Source organism: Sinocyclocheilus anshuiensis, unplaced genomic scaffold, assembly GCF_001515605.1.
Source record: "Sinocyclocheilus anshuiensis isolate Anshui unplaced genomic scaffold, SAMN03320099.WGS_v1.1 scaffold78, whole genome shotgun sequence".
NCBI classification, from domain to species: Eukaryota; Metazoa; Chordata; class Actinopteri; order Cypriniformes; family Cyprinidae; genus Sinocyclocheilus; species Sinocyclocheilus anshuiensis.
In genome coordinates, this window is record NW_015544250.1 from 734,046 (window position 1) to 760,771 (window position 26,726).

Consider the following 26,726-nt stretch of genomic DNA (forward strand, 5'->3'; position numbering starts at 1 on the left):
TGTGTGTGTGTGTGTGTGTGTGTGTGTGTGTCATTTCATTGTTTGCTTGTCCACCTGAGATTTGTCCTGACTCTCCAGAGACTGTGGAAGTGGTCCAGAAATAGTGTCACACCTCCTCATAACTGGCTCAATCACGACAATTTTACATTTGTCCTTCATGTTGACTTTGTGGTTGGTCCATTGGTGTATTATTCACTGTTCCTTTACATTTGCTTTGGCTACATGCTAATATTCATGCTACTGTATCTGTACTGTATGCTATGCTAGATTAGGATAAGCCCTAACAATGAAAATAATGTCAAATATTTTTTTTCTATGTTGACATTATAGGTTTTAGCTAACTTGCTAGTTCTCATTCTCATTCCAGAGAACAATTTTATTGGACAAAAATCTGTTTACACCCCAGAAAATGTAAGACTAAAAGCGTATACGTAAATATTTTTAGAACATATGTGCTATGCTAGCAGAACACTAGCATATAGATGCCCTTGAAGCTAAAAGGCTTGGACTAATAACTTTAACTAAAGTTTAGTCAAGTTTTGCTTTCATGTGGTCATTTAAATTAATAAACTTAAAAACAAAAATGTTCAGACAGCGTTATTAAGATAGTAAAAATGTAGGCTGCATTTTCAGTTTAGCTAACAAGCCACTGTAGTTCTCATGACAAAAATCTCTTAATTAAAAAACTCAGCACATATTTAGCTATACTCTAATGGCCTCAAAGATAACAGACTTGAACATAACTTAAAATAAATCAAATTCAGTCAGTTTTATGGGTTGAGTAAGTGAATGAACTTAAAAGCAAAAGATAGCATTAGCATTTAGCTAAATGTGACCCTGGACCACAAAACCAGTAGGCTATTAAGTGTCATTTTTTCGAAATTGAGATTTATACATCATCTGAAAGTTGAATAAATAAGCTTTCCATTGATGTATGGTTTGTTGATAGGACAATATTATGGCCGAGATACAACTATTTGAAAATCTGGAATCTGAGGTTGCAAAACAAAATCAAAATATTGAGAAAATCGCCTTTAAAGTTATCCAAATTAAGTTCCTAGCAATGCATATTACTAATCACAAATTAAGCTTTGATATATTTACAGTAGGAAATTTACAAAATATCTTCATGGAACATGATTTTTACTTCATATCCTAATGATTTTTGGCATAAAAGAAAAATCTATCATTTTGACCCATACAATGTATTTTTGGCTATTGCTACAAATATACCCAAGCGACTTAATACTGCTTTTGTGCTCCAGGGTCACAAATTAACACAAAGGATATGTGAAAAGTGATGACATTTTGATGCAATTTGATATTGTAGTTTGTGCTTCATAGTATTAAAAGTTTAATGTAAAAGTAGACTTTTTCATAAGTAAGTTATGTGTAGAGTTGAAGTATAAAGTTAAAGTCTTAGCATTAGCATCAGTGTCTTCTACATAAATTATTGCTCAATTGTAGCCACAATTTTTATATCCAGAAACCCTGCTTATCCGAATCACTGTTTTTATACCTTTTCATACATAAATAATTCATTAACATCTGAATTTTGAATGGTACCCTGTGTATGAATAATATATTTGCATTCTATGAATATGAATGTGCCCATCTGTGTATGTACTGTATGTCATTGTTTTCACTGGAGCAGTTATGTTTTAATTACGTTTAACAACCGCTAGCAATAGCTCAGAGACCTGGAGAGGTTTGTGTCAGGTCAGCATGTCTTGGCGATGGATGAATCTTATTACTTTAGCTTAAGGAGTGAGTCACAGTCTGACACCCCACAGCTCACACTAAAACACAACATCTATTATTAAAAACCCATCAAGACAATAGAGACCCAGACAGATTACTCATTTTTTTGATAAATCTACCAGTTTTGTAGTAAATAATTCACCCAAAATGAAAAAAAATCCATCATTCCAAACCCATATGGTTTTCTTTCTTTAATAGAACTCAAAAAGAGATATCTTGATGAATGCTTGTGCTGCACTTTCACACTTAATAAAGGCATATAGCACTTATTTTTTAATTAGGAAAAGGAATTAATACTTTTCACCAAGGAAGCGTTAAATTGACCAAACGTAGGTTTACAAAGAGGCTTTACAAAGAACTTTCCATAATTTTTGCAAACTTTCTAAGATTTTTTGGTAACTTTGCTGGACATTTTCCGACCCCTTTACAACCCTAATCAAAAGTGACAGTAAAGACATCCATTACAAAACACTTCTATTTCAAATAAATGCTGATGTTCTTTTGAATTATCTGTTCATAAAGAATCCTGGATAAACAAATCAAGGTTTACACAAGAATATTAAGCAGCACAACTGTTTTCAACATTGATAATAATAAGAAATGTTATGCAAATCATCATATTAGAATGATTTCTGAAGGATCATGACACATTGAAGACTGGAGTAATGATGCTGAAAATTCAGCTTTGCATCACAGGAATAAATTACAGTTTACAATGTACTCAAATAGAAAACAGTTATTTTAAAAATGTAATCTTTCACTATATTACTGTGTTTTTGATCAAATAAATGCAGCCTATATGCAATAAATGCATATATATATATATATATATATATATATATTGGCACACACATACATATGATAGTTACGCACTCCATGAGAGGAACGGGATATATACAGTAGTAAGATTCAGTAATATGGGTTTGGAACAATGTGAGGGTGAGTAAACGATGACTGTTTATTTTGGGTGAAGTGAACTGTCCCTTTAAATGCATGTTTCATTTATGCATAATTTGGCACAGGTAGTTGATGTCTTTAGAGCAGCTTTGTCTGCATTCTCTTGGCTCATTTCATGGATTATAAAGCAGGAATGATACCGCAGATGTAATCTCAGGGTGTATGATTTGGGCGGTTAAGAAAGACGTCTTGAATGTGAGTCAAACTGCAGGTGTGTTATGCGTGTGTTTTCTGCCGTCTTAGGGAGGGCGACTGGTGGCTGGCTCGCTCGCTGACGACAGGAGAGAGTGGATACATTCCCAGCAAATACGTGGCACCGTCTGATTCCATCCAGGCTGAAGAGTAAATCCTCTTTCTCCTCCTCTTTCTCTCCTTTTCTTTGCTGTTCTCCTCCCTGTGAATCCTCTGGTTTGCATTTTATTCCCCTCACTCTAATCAGATCTCTCAATTCAGCTGAGCGTGATTCTAGGTCTTTATTGACTCCATTGATGATTATTATACTAAACAAAACAACAGTTGAAAGAAACCGCTTATTTCAATTTGTTATGAGTCAGCAGTTTAGTCAGTGAAGTTCATCAGTCACATGTTCATTTTCTAACCGCCCTGACTGATTCATGAGTCGCAAAACTGATTCATCAAAAAGAACCAACTCATGAGAGTCACTTGTTCTGTGTTGAAAAGATCTGACTCAACAGAACAATTTGTTCACGAGTCATCACGCAGGATGCTGTATTTGTTGTATTTATTATTCAAAATTATTAAAATGTATTTATTTCAGCTAGTTTAATTTCATTTAACTTGATGTACTAAAATAGCAAAATAAAAATGAATAAAATCTATAAAGACAAAAAATGACAAACACACAACACAATTACTGTAACTAATAAAAATGAAAATGGAAAATATACAAAAATAAAAACTACTAAAATGTAAAAAAACAAAAAAAAAACAATTCAGACTATTACTAAAAACTATAATAGTATCTCAATGACACTAAAATAACACTGATGCTCAACCCTTGTGACGTTACTAACAGAATGATTCGTTCTCGCCCCTCCTCTGCTTCGGGCTGACCTTTGAGTCCTTTATATTTCCCTTCATGGTTTTGCTCTTTCACCCTCTATTATTTGCGATAAAGTCTCTCCATCATCTCATCAGTTAGAAGGAAAATGCCCTGGTGGCCCAAAGACCTTTTCCCTCTTGAATGAGTAGAATACGTCAGTGTTTGCCTCAGGCGGCCTGTCTACTATTGTCTGTCCTGTTCATGTTCTAACTCATCCTTTTTCCTGAGACCCACACACGAGCTGTTGCTCAGTCGACTGCCGCATTAAACAAATACACACAAGCACTCCTCTGAAAACCTATGATGATTAATTTTTCCACCCTTGCCTTGCCAGTCATCTCAGATTGACTCTGGAGAAAAGGTAAGACTCAGAGAGAGCGCTGCGCATGAGCGGCTAACAACAAACTATGCTGATTTATAGACACTAAATGTCACTGCGCCGGTCATGAATCCCAAACACCACTCTTTTATCGCTACTGGAACTATGAGTAGGAATATTACAACCTGAATCAATGTTCAGTATCTCATGCAGCACAATTCAGATGACAATTGTTATAAAGTATAGTCATTTTTATTAGCTACGCAAGCTTGATTTCATAATAGATTAAATGTACACTACTGTTCAAAAGTTTGGGGTTAGTAAGGTCTAGGCCTGGGCAATATGTAAAAAATATTTTATCGATAATCGCCTTAATAAATATCGCGATATCCGATAATATCGTCTATTCGAGACCCGCCCCTACCACACCGACATAGCCGACACGCACCGTAGAAGTTGATGTATTTCCTCAGCGACCAGCACGGATCAGCTCTAGGCATGACGAAGCGGATGTCGTCCTCTTTTGGAAGACCAAACAAAGTAGTTTCGCTTTCACAACGAAACACAGCGCCTTCACGACATGGCGTTGGCGGCAACAACAATACTACAGCGAGAATAAAAGTTACGCCTTCTTTCTTTGCGTGAACATTTGGGCGGCGTTATGCAAATCTTCCCACATGTGGGGGTGTGTTAGAACGAGGCATTTAAGGTAGGCGTGGTTGACTCTTAACTTTTATAAAGAATATCTCTTTGGATTTGAGACTTTAGACTTTGCAACTTTACAGATCTTCTTTATGCACCAAGAGCTTGTAACACTCCAAAGAGAAAGGAAAAATTGAAATCGCATCATATGACCCCTTTAAAAACAAATTGGTTCCTTCTGCATGACCAAAAACGGAAAGGTTGTTTTTTTCTTTCATGTTTTTAGAGCTCCGAGGTGTCCTTATAGGCCTCTTATAATGAAAAAAAAAAATGCTGCATTATTTATTTGGAAAAAATAAGTAATTACAAATGTTATTTGGTATTTTATTTTTTATTTATTTTTGATAATGAGCAGACTGCGATGTCAAGCCGTGCTAGAAATTATGTGTGCGTGCGCAAGGCGCCGGCGTGCACTTGAATTGCTTCCTTACATCAGTGAAAACAACTTAAAATACTCTGTAAATTATGGTAAATACATAAACTGTAAAGAGTCTAATTTTATCTGCGTACACTCACATTAAAAACAAAACATTGTGTTTTTGTAAAATAAAGAAAACAGGTTCCGCTTTCTGCCATCTCAAGTTTCCTTTTCCTTGAGCGTGTTTGTGAGGAGAGTGCACAAAAATAAATACAAACACAGGATAGGATTTGAATTAGAATGTATTAAAATAAAATTAAAAAACATTATTAATAAGTAAAAATAAAAAGATTTGTTAGTTTTATAAAGAGTAGGCCTATTCGATTCCTGGCCTTAAGTAAATTAAGTAATTCCAGAATAGATTTTTTATTCCTTAATAATTAGCTACTAGCATAGGCTACAAAATATTTCATTCATGCTATTTCATGTGAATAAATATGTGCATGGTAACTACGGGACTATGTTAAATATATTTGTAATTTTTTTCTCGATATTGGCGATTATTGTCTGTAACTGACTTTTATTATCGACATCGCGATACTTGCAAGACATCGTCGATATACGATAATATCGTCAAAACGCCCAGCCTTAGTAAGATCAATTATTTTAAATTGTAATAATATTTCAAAAATGTTAATAAATAAATGCATCGTCGGTGAGTATATTCTTACAGACCTTTCTTATATGTTTGCACAATGGGATCGTAGTTCTGTCTGTGTATTAGCATAAGCTGTGTTTCTGGCCAACTGCATGTCTGTGATACAATGTTACATGTGATTACTTACTCTAAATACACTCTCTCTCTTTCTTTCTTTCTCCATCTCTCTCCAGATGGTACTTTGGAAAGATCACACGCAGGGACTCCGAGCGCCTCCTCTTGAGTCTGGAAAACAGGAGAGGAACTTTCCTGGTCAGAGAGAGTGAGACAACCAAAGGTGAATTGAATGTGAACAGTAGAAACTCTGAACACTTTTTTTATTGATACATTTTATTTATTCTATCTATTTATAAGTTGTGTTTTATTTTGTATTTTTATTTATTTATTTCTATTTGTTTATTTTATTTTTGTGTGTGTGTGTGCACAGGGAAAGTGCACATTAATAAACATTTCTGTAAATGCACCAGATTTAGCCAAAGGTTATTTTTCATCTTTTAGTCTTCCAAAATGTACAGAAATAGACAATTATTAAAATTACAAAACAAAAAAAGGAGCATAGTAAAAACACAAAAATATACAGTTTACACAGAATATTAAATATATGAATCCATCCAAAGGCACAATAAAATATTTTATTTTATTTATTATTAATTTCATATTAAAATAAAAAAGAACTGTTAAATTATTATTAAGGTAAAAAGAATTATTAAAATTATGTCCACATAAAACTAAAAGGAGCAAAAGCAAAAACACAAAAATATGTCATACACAGTATGTTAAATATATTATTCCATCTAACACCATAAAAGCACAATAAAATATTTAATTGATTATTAATTTATTATTAAAAATATGAAGAATTATTAAAATTGCATCCACAAAACATCATAAAATCACAATAAAATATTTTAAGCTATTTATTGTTCATTTATTAATTATAATGAGAAGAATTATTAAAATTGTATCCAAAATACTAAAAGCAACAAAGCAAAAAAAAAAAAATATATATATATATATATACGGCCTACAAGAGTATATTAAATATATGAATCCATCTAATACCATAAAATCACAATAAAATGTTTTATTTTATTTATTATTTATTATTAAAAATAAAATGTATTTTATTATTACTACTATAGACAATACATTATTTATCATTTATATTGTTTATTCATTAAAAAATAATAAAACATATATTTTAACATTTTAATTTAGTTTTAATTCTGTTTACAGTTTCCGAGCAACATAGCAGCTTTGTGAATTAATATAGAATATATACACTTTTTTACCATTCATCTGGTGTCACAGTGTTGATTCAGAGGCCAAACTCAGAGGCCGAAATCTAGGGAATGAAACTGGTCTTTCCTGTAGCTCAGACATTAGAGCTTGGCACTCATAACATCAGGGACTCAGGGTCATGAGTTCAACATCCCAGGGAATGCAAAAACTGATCAAATGTGGTTGTTGTTGTTGTTGTTTTTTTGCAAAAGCATCCCTCAAATGCAAAAAATTCCAGTGCTGTTGGAACGCTGCTCAGCCAGTCAAATTCAGAGACCAGAGCTACTGTAATAAAGAAACGATTATTAAAGACAGTGATGACAAAGAACCAACACCAGTGTGGAGGAAACTGCTCGTGCTCATGCATGTGTCTACATTGAGGAAGTTGCATTTCAGGATTTCAGATCAGAACAAAGTGCACGTTCAATTAATTTCCCCTTTTCTATTTGTCAGATGCAATCGCGCTCATACTCCCTGATCTCCTCCCTCCGCAAACCAGCTTTTCTCTCTCTCTAAACACTGTAAAGATCCACACTCCATATATGGCCTTTTACCTTCAGGTTCTACACAAACTATGTTCATTTGAGATGATATGTAAAGAGTGCAAATGGTTGCATACGACAGAATACGAAGGTCAGAGAAGTGCTTGAAGGGATGAAGAGCAAGTAGGTCAACTATAACCGTGAGCCATATCTCACAGCTCATCCCGTCAGCGAGAGGCTCGTGGAGAGACCGAGAGAGGCTGAAGGATAAGTCAAACCCCAAAGAGACGAGACTGAGAGAAAGACCGGGGTGGGAACGAGGGAGCAAGTGAATGAGCCATGTGAATGTGTGTAATGATGACAGCGCCCTCTACAGACCATTTCATACAGTGTTTATTAACCCTATAAAGCCTACTGTAATGCACATTTCTAAGACCTGAATCATCAACATGATCAAAACGTTGTTGAAAGGCCTGTTATACACAATCTACTACAGTGTTTCCCAACCAGGGTGCCGCGGCACCCTGGGGTGCCGTCTGTCGAGAGCAGGGGTGCCGTGTAAAAAATATATTTTTAATATTTTTAAATTCCTAAAATGTTCAAAAAAGCGTCTATTATATAATATCCATTTCTGATGTCGCCAATAATCAGAGATGCACCGAAATTTCGGCTGCCGAAAATTAGTTCACCGCTAAGGTTTCACTTTCACGTGGTGTGACGCTCTGCGTATTATCCCGCTCTATGCGTGTGCGCTCCGCTCAGTCGCTCCACTCGTATACCGTTCATGCTCATCGGAACAGCAAAGTCCACTCAAAAATTGAGCCGACAGGAAACATCGATGTAGTACAGTCATTATTTGGATAATTGGTAAAAAAAAAAAAAAAAAAAAGTTCAATATTTTAACCCTACTGTTAGACCTACCTGAAAAACTACAAAGCAATTAATTTAATTTGAAGGCCTGTCGTTGTTTTTTATTTGTGCTATCATTATTAATTTCTTTATTTGTTCTTATTTTATTACTGACTGCTTACTTGTCATTTTTTATTCAATTCATAGTTTGTAATCAAGCTATCTCGTGCTACTGCACCAAAATTACCCCACTGTAAAATAAAAAAACACTGAGTGAGCAAAAATTTGTGAGATAGCTAGTTATAATGGTAATTAAGTAATGTTTACATATGTATAAAAGCCTACATTAAAATCTGTCATATAAATTGGTCTCTTCATTAGAAATTAGCCTACTGATAGCCACCATTGATGGACAAAATGTTTTAATAATATTAAAAATATCTGTATGACATTATATTCTGCAGTTCTTCCCTGTTGTACCGAATATCTATACTTTTCAAATTATCATATCAAAGTTAGAAATTCAAATATTGTGACAAAATTTATTTTGTAGGGTGCCACAAGTTTGTTAAAAATTTCCAAAGGGTGCCGCGACTAAAAAAAGGTTGGGAAACACTGATCTACTACATAATAAAAGGACTTTTAAAGGGATGGTTCACCCAAAAATAGAAATGCTGTCATCATTTCAGTTTCTGTCTTCTGTTGAACACAAAAGAAGAACAGTTGATGGTAGCCATTGACTTCCATGGTATAGAAAAAAATTGTATGGAAGTCAATGGCTACCGTCAACTGCAACAGAAAGAAAGAAAGAAATGCACCAAATGCATGTTTTTGCTCAGTTTAGTCGACCTCAAGGGAAAAAAAAAATGCTACAAAAGAGTAGAATCTGGCACCCATCACACCAGTCTGACAGTTTCAAATCTAAAACCTGGGTAAATGTTTGTTAGTGCCGTCAATGTCATCCAGTTCACCTCTCAAATGTGTTCTTTGTGTCTTTCTAGGTGCCTACTGTCTTTCTGTCCTGGATTACGACAACGTCAAGGGCCTAAATGTCAAACATTACAAGATCAGGAAGCTGGACAGCGGGGGATTTTACATCACGTCGCGCACACAGTTCAGTACTTTACAGCAGCTGGTCAACCACTACCGCCGTAAGTCACTTTCTGCCAGACACCTGCTCCTTTCTGAATGTCTATGAAGGGAAGTGATACAGACTGTTATTTCTGGAAGTGGGAACTTGAGTTGTTGCAAAATAAGAAGACAGTTAAAACTATAAATAAAGCAATTGCATAAAGCAATTATATTACTTCTTATGCTGCTCTAGAGTGTTAAAAGGGCCTAAAACCATGTAAGATGTAAGATGAAATAAATATGGTAAATAAGTTAATTTATTAAGTTATTTATAAGTTAGATGTTTATTTTTAGTATTAAAAATCCCAAAAAATTATCATTCTAATTTTTTTCATATTAGCATTATAATAATAATAATAATAATAATACATTAGGTACATACATTATTATGTTTTTATTATTATTGTTAATTTATAAAAAATAATTATTATTGTTGTTAAAGGCACAATATGTAAGATTTTTTTATTAAAATACCCAAAAACTTACTACGTCGTTAACCAATCATTAGCTCATTCATGAACATGATTTCTGCCCAAGTCCCGTCGGATTGCATCAGCTGTGGGGATGAAGACGACAACTCCCATGATTCCACACTCAGTAACGGCGTCATCAAACTACGCCTTTGTCTCTTTGTTTATTTTGAATACGCGCCCTCCACCAGCGAAAATTACATATTGTGCCTTTAATGTTATTTTAAATAATATTTATAAGTATTATTAAATAATTTATTCTGTTAAGTTGAATAAGTATTATTTATCTATTTTATTAATTTTTTTTATATATTATTATTAATCATAATAATTTTAATTTAAACTTTTTTCTTTTTTGATCTAGATAAATAGTCATTGTTAATTTTAATTCTGTTTATAGCTGCCAACAACAAAAGCATCTAATTTAGGGCATTAATATAGAATCAAAATGAGGCCATTTTCTAAAAAGAGATTTGAAAGTACTGTTGCATTAATATTATGTTGCATAAATATTTAACAGAAAAAACATGAACACACTGCTTTCTGTACGTGTCCATCACAGAGCACGCAGACGGCCTGTGTCACTGTCTGACTGACGTGTGTCCAGTGCTGAAGCCTCAGACTCAAGGCCTGGCACGGGATGCCTGGGAGATCCCACGGGACTCTCTGAGACTGGACGTCAAGCTGGGCCAGGGCTGCTTCGGAGAGGTCTGGATGGGTAAGACTTCCTCTTTCAACTTCTTTCCACTGACAACCGAAGCTATGTGAGATAAATATCAACAAAATACCACAGCTGTGTAATGATGACAGCAAAGCGTTCACATAACAGACAATGATTTCAGTGTCTTTTTCCCATCAGGCACTTGGAACGGCACGACACGCGTGGCCATCAAGACTCTGAAGCCTGGCACTATGTCTCCTGAGGCCTTCCTGCAGGAAGCACAGGTGATGAAGAAACTCCGGCACGAGAAGCTGGTGCAGCTTTACGCTGTCGTCTCAGAGGAGCCCATTTACATCGTCACTGAGTACATGGGACAAGGTCAGTACAGAGATCCAGTGAACCATACTGGGCTAAAGATGTCCAAGAAATAAAAACTGGCAGTAAGATGTGTAAATAGAGCATTCAAATCTGGATATTATCAGCTTTTCTTGTGAGGTCTGCCAGTAAAAGTGTGACTGGAGATGTGAGGTGTGATTTCTGCTCTCACAGGAAGTCTGTTGGATTTCCTGAAGGGTGACATGGGGAAAATGCTGCGGTTGCCTCAGCTTGTGGATATGGCCTCTCAGGTACTTTCACACTGGCATTATGATATGGTATCTAGTAATGAAACTGCAAAGAAAAATAAACCTTTAACAGTTTTGATACTTAAAAAGTAATGGAAATTGGAAACATTATATTAGAAAATGTACATTACTGATCAAAAGTTTGGGGGCGGTATGATTTTTTTAAAATGTTTTTGAAAGACATCTCATGCTCACCAAGGCGGCATTTATTTGATAAAAAATACAGTAAAAAAAATGTAATATTATTACAATTTAAAATAACTGTTTTCTATTTGAATACATGTTAAAATGTAATTTATTCCTGTGATGCAAAGCTGAATATTCAGCATCATTACTCCAGTCTTCAGCGTCACATGATCCTTCAGAAATCATTCTGATATGCTGATTTGCTGCTCAAGAAACATTTCTCATTATTATCAATGTTGAAAACAGTTGTGCTGCTTAATATTTTTGTGGAAAACATACTTTAAATATATTATTATTTGTTGATTTTTTCCTGGATTCTTTGTTGACTAAAAAGTCCAAAAGATCCAAAAGAACAGCATTTATTTGAAATAGAAGTTTTGTAACATTACAGAAGACATCACTGTCACCTTTGACCAATTTAATGCATCCTTGGTGATTAAAAGTATTCATACCTTGATGCATTTTCTTCATGACTCTTTGATGAATAGAAAGTTCAAAAGAACGGCCTTTATAATTGAATTAGTGCTGTCAAACGATTAATCGCGATTAATCGCATCCAAAATAAAAAATGTTTGTTTACATACTATGTGTACTGTGTTTATTTATTATGTATATACAGTGGGTACGGAAAGTATTCAGACCCCCTTAAATTTTTCACTCTTTGTTATATTGCAGCCATTTGCTGTGTGTACATTAATGAGGAAAAAAAATTAACTTAAATTATTTTAGCAAATGGCTGCAATATAACAAAGAGTGAAACATTTAAGGGGGTCTGAATACTTTCCGTACCCACTGTATAAATACACACATACAGTATATATTTTGAAAATATTTACATGTACATACATTTATATATTTATATTATTATATTTTATATTATATATAAATTTAATATATAAACATAGCATATTTTTCTTAAATATATATATATATATATATATATGCATGTGTTTGTATTTATATATACATAATAAATGTACACAGTATACACACCAGCACTAAATTGAATGCATCCTTGGTGAATAAAAGTATTAAATATTATAAATTCTATTATATTTTGTAACTGAAGTTAAACTAAAACACATTTTCATAAATCAAAGACTGACTAAAATAAAACAAAAATAAATAAAAATAAAAAAAACTATATAGCCCTGCATTGAAAGAGGAACTATATTTAGAGAGTTGAATATTGCAGAGAGCATCACTAAAAACAGCACTGTGGCAGCAGTTTTTCATGGCCACGTGCCACTGTCATTGTCTTCATAATGTATATAAATCTGTTTCTATTCTGTGGATACTCTGGAGTAATATATAATATATGTGCTGTCCTCAGATCGCCTCTGGAATGGCGTACGTGGAAAGAATGAACTATGTGCACAGGGACCTCAGGGCTGCCAACATCCTGGTGGGTGATAACCTGGTGTGTAAAGTGGCTGACTTTGGCCTCGCTCGACTCATAGAGGACAACGAATACACGGCCAGACAGGGTGAGCAGGAACACAGTGACTCTCTCTGCCTGCATGTGGTTGTTCTCCATTTTCTTTACGTCTTGAGTTGTTTCCTGAGGCCGTAACGTCTCTGTCCCATTTTCAAGACCTAATGCTGTTGCCGTTTATGTGGTTCGACCTTAATTGAATCAGTTTAATCATGATGACAGGCCTCTCTTAAATCATTATTACAACAGGAGCCAAGTTTCCCATCAAGTGGACCGCGCCAGAGGCGGCGCTTTACGGCCGCTTCACCATCAAATCTGACGTGTGGTCGTTTGGATTAATCGCGATTAATCGTTTGACAGCATTAATATATACTGTATATGAACATTATAAATTTTTTTCAAAATGTAATAATCAGTTTAAAAGCATTCATTATTCTATACATTATTTTAAAACATTATTATTATTATTATTATTTTAAATTATTCACACTGAAGTCCAGTGCAGGGTTTATCATCTCTAAAAAAAACTGAATATTTCAATATCAATCAGAATAATTATAGAATAATTTAAATATTATAGAATATTATTATTATTATTTTCACTGAAAATGTATTAAAAATTATTTAATAGAATAAATGATTCTATAACTTATGCAACAATAATATTTATATATGTATATTTGTGTATGTGTGTGTATCCTCAAAAAAAAACATTTTTTATTTACCAATAATAACAATGAATTAATGTATTCCATCTTTTTTAAAAGAATGATAAATTCCATTCTAAAAAAGATGGAATAAATTAATTAATTATAATAATTTTTTAAAATTCACTCACAGGACATAATAATTTAAAAAAATATATAAATTATTATTATTCACATTGAGTCCAATGCAGGGTTTTTATCTAAAAAAATATATATACTTGTAAACTTACAAAAACATTACATTCAAATAATTTTCACTTATAATTATTCACACTAAATCCAACACATTGAGTTTAGACATTTATATTGTTAAAAAAAGAAAGAAAAAAAATTGGGGGGATATTTTTAGGCCATAATGTAATAAATTGTTAAAAATATTAATTATTATTATTATTTCCAAATGATTCACATTAACTCCAATGCAGGGTTTTCATCTCTACAAATGTTTTAAAAATGTTTTTGAGGGTGTTTTTTTTTTTTATAACACACAAGTCACATTGCCGTATTAAACAACATTTTAAAGAGCGCCCCTCCACAAAGGGCACATGAAAACATTTCCGGTTGTTCCTCCCTGCTGACAACCCACATCCTTTGCCTGGTTAAAATGTGCCATGCCACTTTCTGCACCACAATCTGACACCTGACCCACATCCACCCTGTTTCACGTCTGTCCTCCGCACAGGTATGGTGAACCGGGAGGTGCTGGACCAGGTGGAGCGTGGCTACAGGATGCCCTGTCCCGCCGAGTGCCCAGAATCCCTGCACGAGCTGATGCTGACCTGCTGGCGCAAGGAGCCCGAAGAGCGGCCCACCTTCGAATACCTCCAGAGCTTCCTGGAAGACTACTTCACCTCTACTGAACCACAGTACCAACCGGGCGAGAACCTCTAGAGATGCCGATCTAGTCAAGTGTGAGAAAGAGAAAGAGAGATCCTTTTCCTGACCAGAAAACAAACACCGGAAGTTTGTGGCATAACCCAAACAATACTGATCCACATAGAATGATATCCAATTCAGCCCGTTTTAAGCAACTTGCTGGGTTTTCAAATGGTCTCAGTGTTACAGCATCGCCCTCTGTTATTGTAATCGCATGTTTTTCCACTTTCATCGCAGGTGAGCTTCAAACAGCAAGACAAGATGCATCTTTTCTGCATCATTCGCAAAGAAATCCACTAACAAATTGCTTCTTCGGCCGTGCAGCTTGCAGTTTCTGCTGATAATTGCTGCGAGGCTTTATTTCCGAAGCTCTGCAGATTGATCGCAAGCTGTTTTTCTTGACCTCGATGTACCACCACTTCTCTCCTAAACCCTTTTAGCGGATGCTCCAGATCTGTCATTCATCCTCCTCCCACAATCCCTCACTTCTATCCTCTCCCATCCCCCTTCAAACCCCCAAAGCATCAAGCTCCGTCAGCTCCGGTGTTTGTCATGAACCCTGCGACCCGTTCACAAGCTCAGATGGATGAGATTTGATCGGCAACATCAGATGTCAGCAACACTGTGCATGTTGGGAGACATCTGTGATTGCAGCTCTCTCGTGACGAATGGACGTTCCCGTTAATGTCTTCCAATAGATATCCAGGGTCTGTATCTGAACGTGGTATTTTATGCCTTTTAATAGTAGAAATGAGCTTTTTGTCCCACTATGTTTCTTTTGTATGAACCTGGATCAACTGGAATAAGAATGTGATTGGTTGAGCACTGGTCACATGATTGGAAACGTTCGGACTGAAATGATGGAAACAAAACATTCTTCCTTTTGATATGGACTCAATTAGAGAATCGTTCAGAATGTGGTTTCATTTGATACATTTATTCTACTCTTCTAATATTCAAAACAACTACTGATATATAGCATTGTTTTTTGTTTAAAGCAGATGTGACTGTATAGTCCTACTTTGTGTGCCAATACAAAGGAAAAAAATGAATTTTGTACCGTTTTATTATGTATAAAATGTATTTTTATTAATGTTGTTTTTTTGTATCAAAGAGGATAAGCAGGCTTTGTAACTAGAATTTAAAGGAATAGTTCACTGAAACATTTTCTAACCCTCATGTTGTGTAAAACACAAACGGAGACGTTTAGCTGAATGTTCATGCTGCTCTTTTCCATATACAATACTTTTACATTTATTGCATGAGAAAAGCGTCCTCTAAATGTCTCTTTTTGTATCCCATGGCAAAAATAACAGCATAAATGTTTGGAACGGCATGAGGGTGAGTGAATTGTGACTCAATTTAAAAAATTGATTTTCTTCCTTAGTATTTTTGTCTTGTTTTCCCATTACAAATATCTTAGCATTCATAAATCAAGTTGCATTTACTTTGAGAAGCAAAATGATAAAAGATAGTCTTGTTTTCTGATATCAAGTGACTCTATGTTTAAAACAAGAAAAATGTCTGGCAACTTGTTTACCCTTAAAATCAAGTATTATTGTCAGATATTTTTTCTCATTTTAAGCATAAACTCACTTAATTTTTATAAATTTTTCAAGACTTTTTATCTTAAGTAATTGGCGTCTCAAGTTGATTTAAGAATGTTGAGAGAATTGTACTGGAAAACAAGACGAAAACACAGAGGAAGAAAATCTGAAAAATGAACTATTGCTTTTATCACTCATGAATATTGTTCAAGAGATGTTTGAACTGACTCCTCAAAGCTTGTTGAATGCTTGAATTTCAAACGTTTTATCTTTTTCAATAGTTTTGGCTTTTTTGAGAAATTCTGACACGCGCACTCAAAGTTGCCAATATGTTATATGCAAAATAGCCATTGTTATATATAATTGTGGGTAACAACCTCAATCTATCGCTACTGCTTTAGAAAGCCATGAACCTTGTCTGTGAGGTGTTACGTGCTAGAAACCGATCTCGGGTCAGTTACTGAATGCCTAGTGATGGTTTGAGGTACCCGAATAAATAATATAATCACTGCTGAGACAATGTAGAATGAAGTAGATTTGAGTTGTAGGGATGTCTGTACTGATACGATGAGGGTTGCATTGATCGTAAGGGTTTGGAAGTGTGAATAGTGGGGTAACATCAAGTCCTGACGGGTTGTTTAGAATGGCATGCAGCTGTAATCGCGGTACTTTAGCTGGTAGACGTGTGATGCCAGTCTATATAGTGTAAATACTTTCATATATGTAAGTATTCTTTTCATATTTATTCATATTGCCTCGGTTTATGTTCAGCAGATCTTTGCTTGGTTCTCCCTGTAAGATCAGTGTTATAGATAGACGTTCGGTCCTGTGCAAAGCTGACCGCAAAAATATCATTGTTGCTGCACAAATCCAGTTTTCCTACAGCAACTGAATGCTTAGAGAAGCAGCCAATCACAAAACAGCATGCCATCATGTGATCGGATTCACAGATTCAATTCGCTGGCTTTATTTTGGACTTTTAATTTACAGTAATAAACTCTTATTTACAGTAATAAACTCACCTTTAAGAATCATTTCTTTAGATGTGACTCATGCACTAAAGTATTGTTTTATTATTTCTTTTTAACTTGCAATAAATCTGCTGTTGATTTTGACCGGTAGTTACTGCAAAGTTAAACTGCACTGTATGCATCGCTCTGATCGTACTGTGACTTACGAGGATTTTTGATGATGGATGGACGATGGCGTGTTCTTGGCCCCGTGCTGTAGAACTGGAAAATTAAATTATGACAAGTAAAACGAATCAGATCTACAAGTAACCACAATATTAGTGCATCCCTGTCTAATGTATTCAAACTATGCAGTTGTTTTCTATGAGTTTCCTGTCTGTATTTTAACTGCAGTTGCTCACAATCAGATTCCAGGTACTTGCTCCCAGTGTACAGTTCTGCAATGACTGGTTTCAAAATATGAAATAAAACTGAAATGAGAGATGTACTTTAAACATTTATGACATGGTGTTATCTTTTTGTGCAGTAAACTATGTTTCTAAAGCTTTGATTTAAGCACGAGAGTTTTTTTTCTTCACAACTTGTTTTAAAAGAGTAGCTCATGAAAATTTGCTGAAAATGTTCTCACCCTCAGGCCATCCAAGATGTAGATGAGTTTGTTTGTTCATGGAAATAGATTTGGAGAAATGTAGCATTACATCACTTGCTCACCAATGGATGCTCTGCAGTGAATGGGTGCCGTCAGAATGAGAGTCCAAACAGCTGATAAAAACATCACAGTAATCCACAAGTAAATCCACACAACTCTCAGTTAACATCTTGTGAAGCAAAAACTGTGTTAGTAAGAAACAAATCCATAAGACATGTTTAACTTCAAACTGTTCCTCCGTCCTCTATCCATAATATTGCTTTCTTCAGTGAAAAAGTCATCTCGTCTGAATCAGGAGAGAAATATACACTGATCAAGCACCGTTTACAAGTGAAAACAGTCCAAAACTAACACTTCAGTGGATTTTGATGTGAGAGGACAACAGGGGATGGACTTTTTCACCGGGGTAAGCGCTATTATAGCGGAGGGTGTTGTCTGCTGTTGTGTCCCCACCAATGTCAAACTCAAACTTACGCCCTAGCTGAACAAAGGAGGAGTTTGTGTCTAATGGACTGTTGTTTTTGATCTGTGAGTTCAATGCATATGCATAATCAGATATTATCCGACAGCTTTAACTACTTTAATAAATTAATATGATGATAATTCATGGTTTTAGTCGTTTCATCTTTACGTTTTAAAATCTCTATCTACTGGTGTCTAGCGACACCTACTGTTATGTTAACGTAAACTGCAATATTTACGTTCGATTTAACCTTGAGCTGTACAGGTTATCGGAGTAATCTTGCTTATTTGTTGTACTTGAGTTAGATATTACGTCTAACAGGATAAAGGAAAACAACCCACACTGCTTTAGTCACTGTAAAATTATTTTACATAGCCTACATTTGTAGGTCTATCTTTTGATATTTTACTTTGAGCTTTTTAGAATGAAGAAACTTCTTTTTTTGAAAAGTTTATTAAATGTTTTTAAATACCAACTTGTTACTACAGACTGTGAATAAAGCTTTTGAGTGCGTCTATTTAAAAGTGAAAGTTGGTGTGCAGGTGCTAAAGATCTGTTGCCAAAATAACCTTGCAAAAACACATCCTGCTTCTCTAAAACTCTACAACAGTGTCTGAAAATAATTTCGAACGCTGTTTCGAAAGTCTTTGTGGGCCATAAACTGAAAGGATAGGCCTGCCCTGCCCTGTGGTAGTCATTTTGCTTCTATGCATTTACCTGGAAATGTTAGGCTACTTAAGAATACGACTATGGAGAATGTTTACCTCATAAATATTAATTACGTCACGATGACCTTATTCGAAACCCCTTAGGTCAAGAAGGGAAAATTAGCTAATAATTCCCTAATTAATATTTATTTTTTAATCAAATCTCAAGTAAACCGTTTTTATATTATTAGTATTTTTATTATGTTATTATATAATATTAAATCAGTGTACAAATGCTGGATGAACACGTATGCAGTTAGTAAACAAAGCAAAAAAAAACCAAAAAAAAAACGTTTCGTGGTAGGAAAAAAAATCGCCAACGCCTTTTAGCCAATCAAATGGTCGAACGTCACTTCATTTAATCAATATTCATGAGACGTGCCTTCTCTCTAGAAGGATTCGTAAATGCCCGGACTGACGAGCCGCCGCAGGTGAGTCAAAACCGCAGAGATAAACAAGCAGGTACAACTGGTTTGAAAGGATCCTAAACTGGCGTACAAGGTCATTATTCATTTGATTAACTTGAATCACAGAGATTTGCTGTCAGTCGATTAATTACTAAAACGGCAAATGTACTTTAGTGAGCGTTGCACAACTTGAAGGAGACGGAAACAAGCTAACGTTAATGTGAACTTGTGCTGATGTGATGTGCTTATAAAGTTGCTACAGTGATGACATGGTTTCTACTTACTTGGATGGACTGATTAAGGTTTATTTTTTATTTTATTATTATTATTTTACACTTGGAACTGTTTTCACAAACCGGAGTCTTAAAAACATAATGTAGGCTACCTATATATTTATATGTAGGCTAAATGTATGTTGCCATCAAATAAGAGTCACGTTTTCTGAATTTTGTGTCTCTAAAATGTATTTTTCTCAGGTCATAGATTAATGAGAAGATGTATCATGTTTTTACTTTGTTCTTTTGGACTTGTAGCCTACCTTATTTTTTCACGAATTAGTGCTTTGTGAATACCATGATATGTGAATATGCAATCATCATATGTATCAATTTACTATATCATAGTAGTGTCGTTCTTGCATATACATTGGAGTACCATATAAATAAATACCACTCTATTTATAGCACTTCTACAGCCATTTTTAGTAAGGAAGGGCTCTCTTCTTCCTTATGCTTAACTTTTTTTCTGTAATATTACATGCCATTAGTATGATAGTTGTTCTGCTTAGTGTTGTTTTGTGGTTTGTGCTTTGCTTGCATTAGTTTAAGCACTCTTTTGCCTCTGTCTGTTTTAAAAAAATGCCAAATATCGGCCGATATATCGGCCTTGGCGATATATTGGTTGACCACTAATCAGCAATTCAGTATGCATGTGCTTCATAACAAGGATACAGATTTGCACCTTCCTTGCTGAATCAATAAACCTGTATTTAACACCACCAAACCTGCAGAAGCACACAATAAATGTTGTTTTAAAAGTAGTGATAGTGATAGTTTAACTAGGGTAAATCTTACAAAAACCTGGCTAGATCACATTTCACGCACCAAAAAAATTTAATAAAAAATTAAGCTTTCTTTCTTTTGCATTATTACATTATTTTATGTAATAATTCACCCTATGAAATCTAATTATTGTAATCCATCTGGACATTTCACATTTGAGATTTCTCATTATTTTTATTGGTGAATCTCAGTTCGTTTTTAGTGTATTACATTATTTAAGGGCTAATACAATAATTTTTTTAATTTAAATTACTTTAAAAAAATATGTACTCATTAAAGACAAATCATAATATTAATGCATGATGTTAATGCAGTTTTTAAACATTACTTAAATATAATATTATTATTATTATATTTGTTATTGTGTGTATATATATATATTTATTATTATTATTATTTAAGGAGTGAAATATAGCTTTGGCAGGTTTTGTGAGATCCATCCACTCGATCTGTGAGAGCTGTTAATATGTGTCATGACTGGCATGTTGTACCTGAAAAGATGTATATGTGTTGAACGTCTCACATCTGTTCCACATATCACAGGCTTTTATGTGCAAACAACAGCAAAAGCGACATGCTGTCAACTGATTCATTTGAGCTCTTTCAGGCAGTAGCCCTGCCATTTGTTAAGCGTTAACGTGAACAAGACATGACTTTGATTGTTTCCAGGAAGTGATGTGTGAGAGATTATTGTCTGCGTTACATGCTGTGTGACCGTAAAATGTTCAGGAAGTGCTGCAACATTTGTTTGAAGCCTGCTTGAAGCAATTTGTTGGCACACAGGGGGCTTATTACGGGGTTTGAATGTGAAAACTACCTGAAGTCACGTGCTGTTTTTCCACACGGCAAGAGTAACAAGACGTCACTCTAAAAAATGAGTTACAGCATTGAATTAACCTCTCTTTAGCAATGCATTTTACGTTACAATCAGTGTTTTCTTAAACTCTTAACATTAATGATGCTTCAGATCATGCAACATGTTGTTCTGCAAATTTGATGTTTACCATTTCAACACACTGAGAAGTTGAACTGGGAACCAAGAAAGAAGCAATCTAAATGCCATGTTACGTGACGTCATTAGATGAGGTAAAACAGGGAAATCATTAATTTAAACAAGGATGTCACATGAGCATAACATCATGCTTGTTCCCTTAGTATTGAGTCTGTCCTCATTGATACCATATGTGTTTTGTTACAAGCCTGTTTTAAAGGAAGTGCTTGCAGTTGCTTAGCACTCTGAGAATCAGACCTGAGATGTTATGAAGAGTGTATCATTTCACTAACTTTTGATTTAAGCATTTAAAGGTAAGAGAGTTTATTGATTTATATGCTACTAGAAATTCTAATGTGGTACTAGGTAAGTTGTTTAGGATGCTAAATTTAAACCTGATTAAAATGCTTTCACTTTTCATATGTGATTGAATTGAAAGTGAACTTGCTTGTTTAAGTTGCCTGGTTTTGCACTCGTCCTTCCACAAGTGAAGTATTTAATTGTATGTATCAAAGTGAACGAATGTCAAAAATGACTGAAGGCCAACATTTGTGCTTTGTAAGAATTCCTGCGTGCTCCAGAGAGTTTGTAATGACACTGACACTTTGCATTTATGAAACCCACAAGAGTTGCAGCATATAAGAATTAGCAATATATTCCACTCTGTTTTTTGTACAGCCTGAGGTCCGTGACTCACTTGGCGCGATGTTATACAGTAGTACCGGTGCGCACTTGCTTGTTTGTTTGTTGTTGTAAACTAACCTAAATCTAGTTTTGTGCCATATCAACTGCTGTCTCTTTATGTGACACCTGGGTTAGGATAGGGTTAACTTCACAATACAATGTTCTCTGTTGAAAAGTTGTGGAACTTGATTCCATGAGGCTCATTCAGGCTGAACAATATGCAATGCTTTTGTTCAGGCAATTAAATGAAGTCTTTGGTTTTGTTGTAATTGTATTTTGTTTATTTAATGTTTGTTGTCTTGTGTGTACTCGTAGAACGCTTTATTTTATTATACAGGGGTGTGTGTGTGTGTGTGTGTGTGTGTGTGTGTGTATATATTTATACAGTTGTACAGCATTTTATTTACAACGTACAGGTATACAGATATGTGTGTGTGTGTGTGTGTGTGTGTGTGTGTGTATTTAATATATATTTAATATTAATGGAGATCAAAATTGGAGAACAATTTATAAACACTTGATTTGTATTAAATATTCCTAATCTTCATCGTTAAAAATTTTAAGGAATATTAGCCATGAGTTCTGCATGTTTTACAAAACAACCAAGGTGCTTCAGCAAAAACATTTATTTCGTTGAAAACTTTTTTTTGTTGTTGTAAATTTGTTGTTCTTTCTGCTGATGAGAGGCTTGGTCACTGCAGAGTGGGCATTTGAAGCAAAAACAGAATGGTCTGATATTAGCTTTGTGAAATTATGCTAAATAAAACTACTTTAAAAGCAGACTGGCTGAATGAGAGTGCAAATTCACTCTCTGACAGCAGGTGGCACTCATGGAACAGCAGCAATATAGTGTTTCCTTGGTTACTGCTGTAAACAAAGCAGTGCTGCTTATAAATACTATTTTAATAGGCATTATACAGAGGCAAGATGAAAAGAAAATACCATCTAAACTTCTCTGGAAATAGTCAGGTTCCCCTCAGAGATGCATTCATATAAACTTCCACCCCCAACTGTATCGCGATTCGTTTAATATCTCAACCGACTTGAATTGTCACACATTTTTAGCAATTTTCAGCTGGCTCGGGGTGCATCATTACATCCCTACATACATGTTGTCTTACATTGTAAGCTGTTCTCTAATTTTGATCTCCACTATATACTGCTGTTGTCACAATATTATATAGATCAGGGTTTTTTTAAAGGCACAATATGTAAGTTTTCGCCGTTAGAGGGCGCATTTTCAAAACAAACAAAGAAACAAAGGCGTAGTTTGATGACGCCGTGACTGAGTGTGGAATCATGGGAGTTGTCGTCTTTATACCCACAGCCGATGCAATCCGACGGGACTTGGGCAGCCGCAGAAATCATGTTCATGGATGATCTAATGTATTAAAGATTTATTAACGTCGTAGTATGAAGCAGGGTGAGACTGAAAGCTGTCGAAGCAAAACGAGGCTGCTGAAGCAATTGCTAATGAGAGACGAGCACGACACACGGCTCGAAAGCAGCGGGGCTTTTGTTATGCCACAGTTGACAGCTTCTGCTCCTTCCGGTCGTGCGTATGTGGGGTAAAGCAGCGCTGTTTTATCATACTAGATACATTTGAAAGTTATGTTATAATGCTACTCTGTGCGGTCGTCACCTGTATAATAAAACGCATAACATATTAAAGCGTATTTGGTGTTTCCATGTTTTCTACAAAACAAAACCGGAAATCGAGGGTGTATGACGTCATTGGCAGGTGACACAATGACGCTAGTTAAAATTGCTTATTTCTCTGGATTTAAACATTCTTTGAAACATTTGGGATAATGCAAGTACACAAGTCAAAAAATCTTGCATATTGTGCCGAAAGTCTTAAATTCCTAAAGCCATGGCATTAAATGTTGCATGCATTGCTAAAAATTAATATCTTTCTGTGTCAGTATTTTTGCCTTGTTTTCCGATACAAATATCTAAACATCTTTAAATCAAGATATATTTCTTGAGATGCAAACTGAGCATATGAACTCTTGCTTTATGAGAAACTGATCAAAAGTAAGTTAGTTTATGCTTAAAATTAGGGATGGGTGATATGGCAAAAATATAATATGTTTTTTTTCAGGAAAATCACAATTCACGATTTCATCACGATTCTTTGTCATGATGGTTTTACTCTTTTTTTTTTTTTTAAGTTTTCGCATTACAAATACACATAATATACAAATAAAACAAACAGTGTTTTATTTTTCAGGTATAGTAGGTTTAGCAGTAGCATTCAAGAAACTGAATGAACAAATAAATAACACTATATACACCTCACTGTAAAAATAATTGATTCTTCTTAAAGCAACTGTATTAAAGTTCTTCATTCAAGAGCAGTGAGTGATTTTTCTCTGTGTTTTGTTGTTTTATTAACATTAAAGTCCCCATGAAATAAAGTTTTTTGGGTGTTAGTATCAATATGTTAGTCTTAAGTGTAACGGGGTGAAGAATCACACGACAAGTAATCTCAATCAATACCCCGCAGGGTGGATTTTTTCGTCACAAAATGGCTCAACGATTTTTTTGACGTCACAAAGTACTTCATCTTCTCATCAAATCTTCTGACCAATCAAACGCACTCTAGAAACCGAAGCCCCTACACTATAAATAGCCGCTGAAACTGCGGCTGAGATCGGTCGCTTGTTCACGGTGTAGTATTTTCTGTACAGTGAATGGCACGTAGTGTACAATGTAGGCGATAGGGAACGATTCAGATAGTGTAAATATGCTTTCGATTGAGGCAAATGAGGTCTGGTTTCACGGTGTGTCACGCGAACCGCAGCAGAGCGCACAGTCTGATCCGGACTTTGGCTCCGGTCCAGAGACGCGATCGCTTGGAGCAGATCATATGCGCGAGTCGGCATATTAAACACTTTTAAAACTACACAGCCTCAGCATAATTATGATCACTATTTTGTTTTAATAAGAGTTTCATATTGAATCTAGGGAGTAATCTGTGGCTGTCAAATGTGGCTTTACCGAGCTCAAAGGTTCTGACCCATGCAGATATAAACAAAACGCTATTGGCTAATTTAAAAAGGGGGCGTGGCTGCTCGATATGTCCCGCCCTGTCTTCCTGTTTCAGTAATAACGCTGCATGTTTCAAGGCACTTCAGGGGACCTTTAAAGTGATAGTTCACCCAAAAATGAAAATGCTGTCTTCATTTACTCACTCTCAATTTGTTTTAAACCTGAATGAGTTTCTTTCTTCCGTTGAACATAAAAGTTATTTTGAAGAATGTGGGTAACCAAACAGTTGCTGGCGCCCCAGTTGTTCTCCTACTATCAAAGTCAATGGGAACAGCAACTGTTTGGTTACCCACATTCTTCAAAATATCTTTTGTGTTCAGCACAAGAAAGAAATGAATACAGGTTTGGGACAACATGAGAGTGAGTAAATAATGACAGAATTTTAAATTTTTGGATGAACTATCCCTTTAATGACAAGCGGCAGCATGTTTAATACTGTTCGGCTGCTGCCACTTTAAGAGCTGCACGTGTCTAATATACAGACATAGCTGTTTTTCTCTCAACTGTTTACTTACACTTTAGACAAAACCAGCTGTGTTTATTTGTAAACCTTGTGTGTTTTGACTATTTAGCGCAATCAGATGCGAAAGATAACTTAGTCCATTAATCAGGCTTGTTTAACAGGTTTTTTAGTGTGTGCCGTTTCAGGTGTACACGCTCAGAACAGCACACAAACGAAATGTTTAACCAGCAAGGCTTTAAAGCACATGCAAATAATGTACTTTTGTGATTGGGAATAAGGGCAGTGTCCCGTGAGTGTAACTCTACCGCTGAGTTAACATTTGATGTGAATGTATGTGGCATTGTACAGTACATTGAGACTGAGACGCCAGAAATTAAGCGTTAGCGTTAAGTTCTGGCAGGTCACGTGAGTCAAGCTGATTCTAAGCTGATAACATTTACCTATAGGAATACGACACCTATCGCGGCATTCCTATATACAGAACATCTGAAATCCACGTCTAAAATAAGTGAATGCTGTTTTAATCCATATCGCTGTGTATATTACCTGGTCTGCTAATTGGAAAAAAACAAACAAAAAAAAAGATGTTAGAAGTTTTGCATCGTTTGCAGGAGCGAAATAGTAAGCATATTTGCAGCAGCATTTACGCATCTGTGTTCATACAGCTGGAGCAACACGTAGTCTAGATCATGTAACGTAATCGCTCTGAGGACACGCCGATAGTTAAGGCCATGAGAACAAGTTTAAATGAAACAAGCATTCTCGTGTATGCATTTCAACGGGTTCGCTGTATTCAGCGGCATAATCTCAATGTTACGGTTGTTTAGTTCTAAGGTTGATGTTTTCATTAGCTGTGTGAGTGTGCGGTTGATTTCAGCTGCGTCAGAAGCACGCGTTTATCGCTCCTAATGGCTTCTATACATATAAGAATGTAATATCAATGACAGTCATTCGAAGTATTTCCGCAGGGTGTATGCTTCCCCTGCTGGACTGCCACTCAGTACTACCGTATTGACCCGAATATAAGACGATGTTTTTTTCTTGGAAATACATCTGAAAAAACGCGGTCGTTTTATATTCAGGGTCTAGACTTTGACATGTCAATAATACACCCACAACAATAGGTGGCGCCAAATACGCATAAAACGAG

General features: G+C 35.2%; 2 protein-coding genes across 2 annotated transcripts in view; both read left to right on the forward strand.

Annotated features, from left to right (window-relative positions):
- The window catches only part of LOC107697882 (proto-oncogene tyrosine-protein kinase Src-like), a 51,256-nt gene extending 35,328 nt beyond the window's left edge, over positions 1–15,928 (forward strand). Inside the window, exons 5-13 of the mRNA XM_016498726.1 lie at positions 2,962–3,060; positions 6,052–6,155; positions 9,492–9,641; positions 10,654–10,809; positions 10,951–11,130; positions 11,302–11,378; positions 12,895–13,048; positions 13,246–13,363; positions 14,369–15,928. Coding sequence (XP_016354212.1) covers positions 2,962–3,060; positions 6,052–6,155; positions 9,492–9,641; positions 10,654–10,809; positions 10,951–11,130; positions 11,302–11,378; positions 12,895–13,048; positions 13,246–13,363; positions 14,369–14,594 — 1,264 coding nt within the window. The 3' untranslated portion in view covers positions 14,595–15,928. The remainder of the gene's footprint in view (positions 1–2,961; positions 3,061–6,051; positions 6,156–9,491; positions 9,642–10,653; positions 10,810–10,950; positions 11,131–11,301; positions 11,379–12,894; positions 13,049–13,245; positions 13,364–14,368) is intronic.
- A 3,367-nt stretch (positions 15,929–19,295) lies between these two features.
- The window catches only part of LOC107697883 (protein-methionine sulfoxide oxidase mical1-like), a 46,060-nt gene continuing 38,629 nt past the window's right edge, over positions 19,296–26,726 (forward strand). The window contains exon 1 of the mRNA XM_016498727.1: positions 19,296–19,347. Within this exon, the coding sequence (XP_016354213.1) occupies positions 19,322–19,347 (26 nt within the window). The 5' untranslated portion in view covers positions 19,296–19,321. The remainder of the gene's footprint in view (positions 19,348–26,726) is intronic.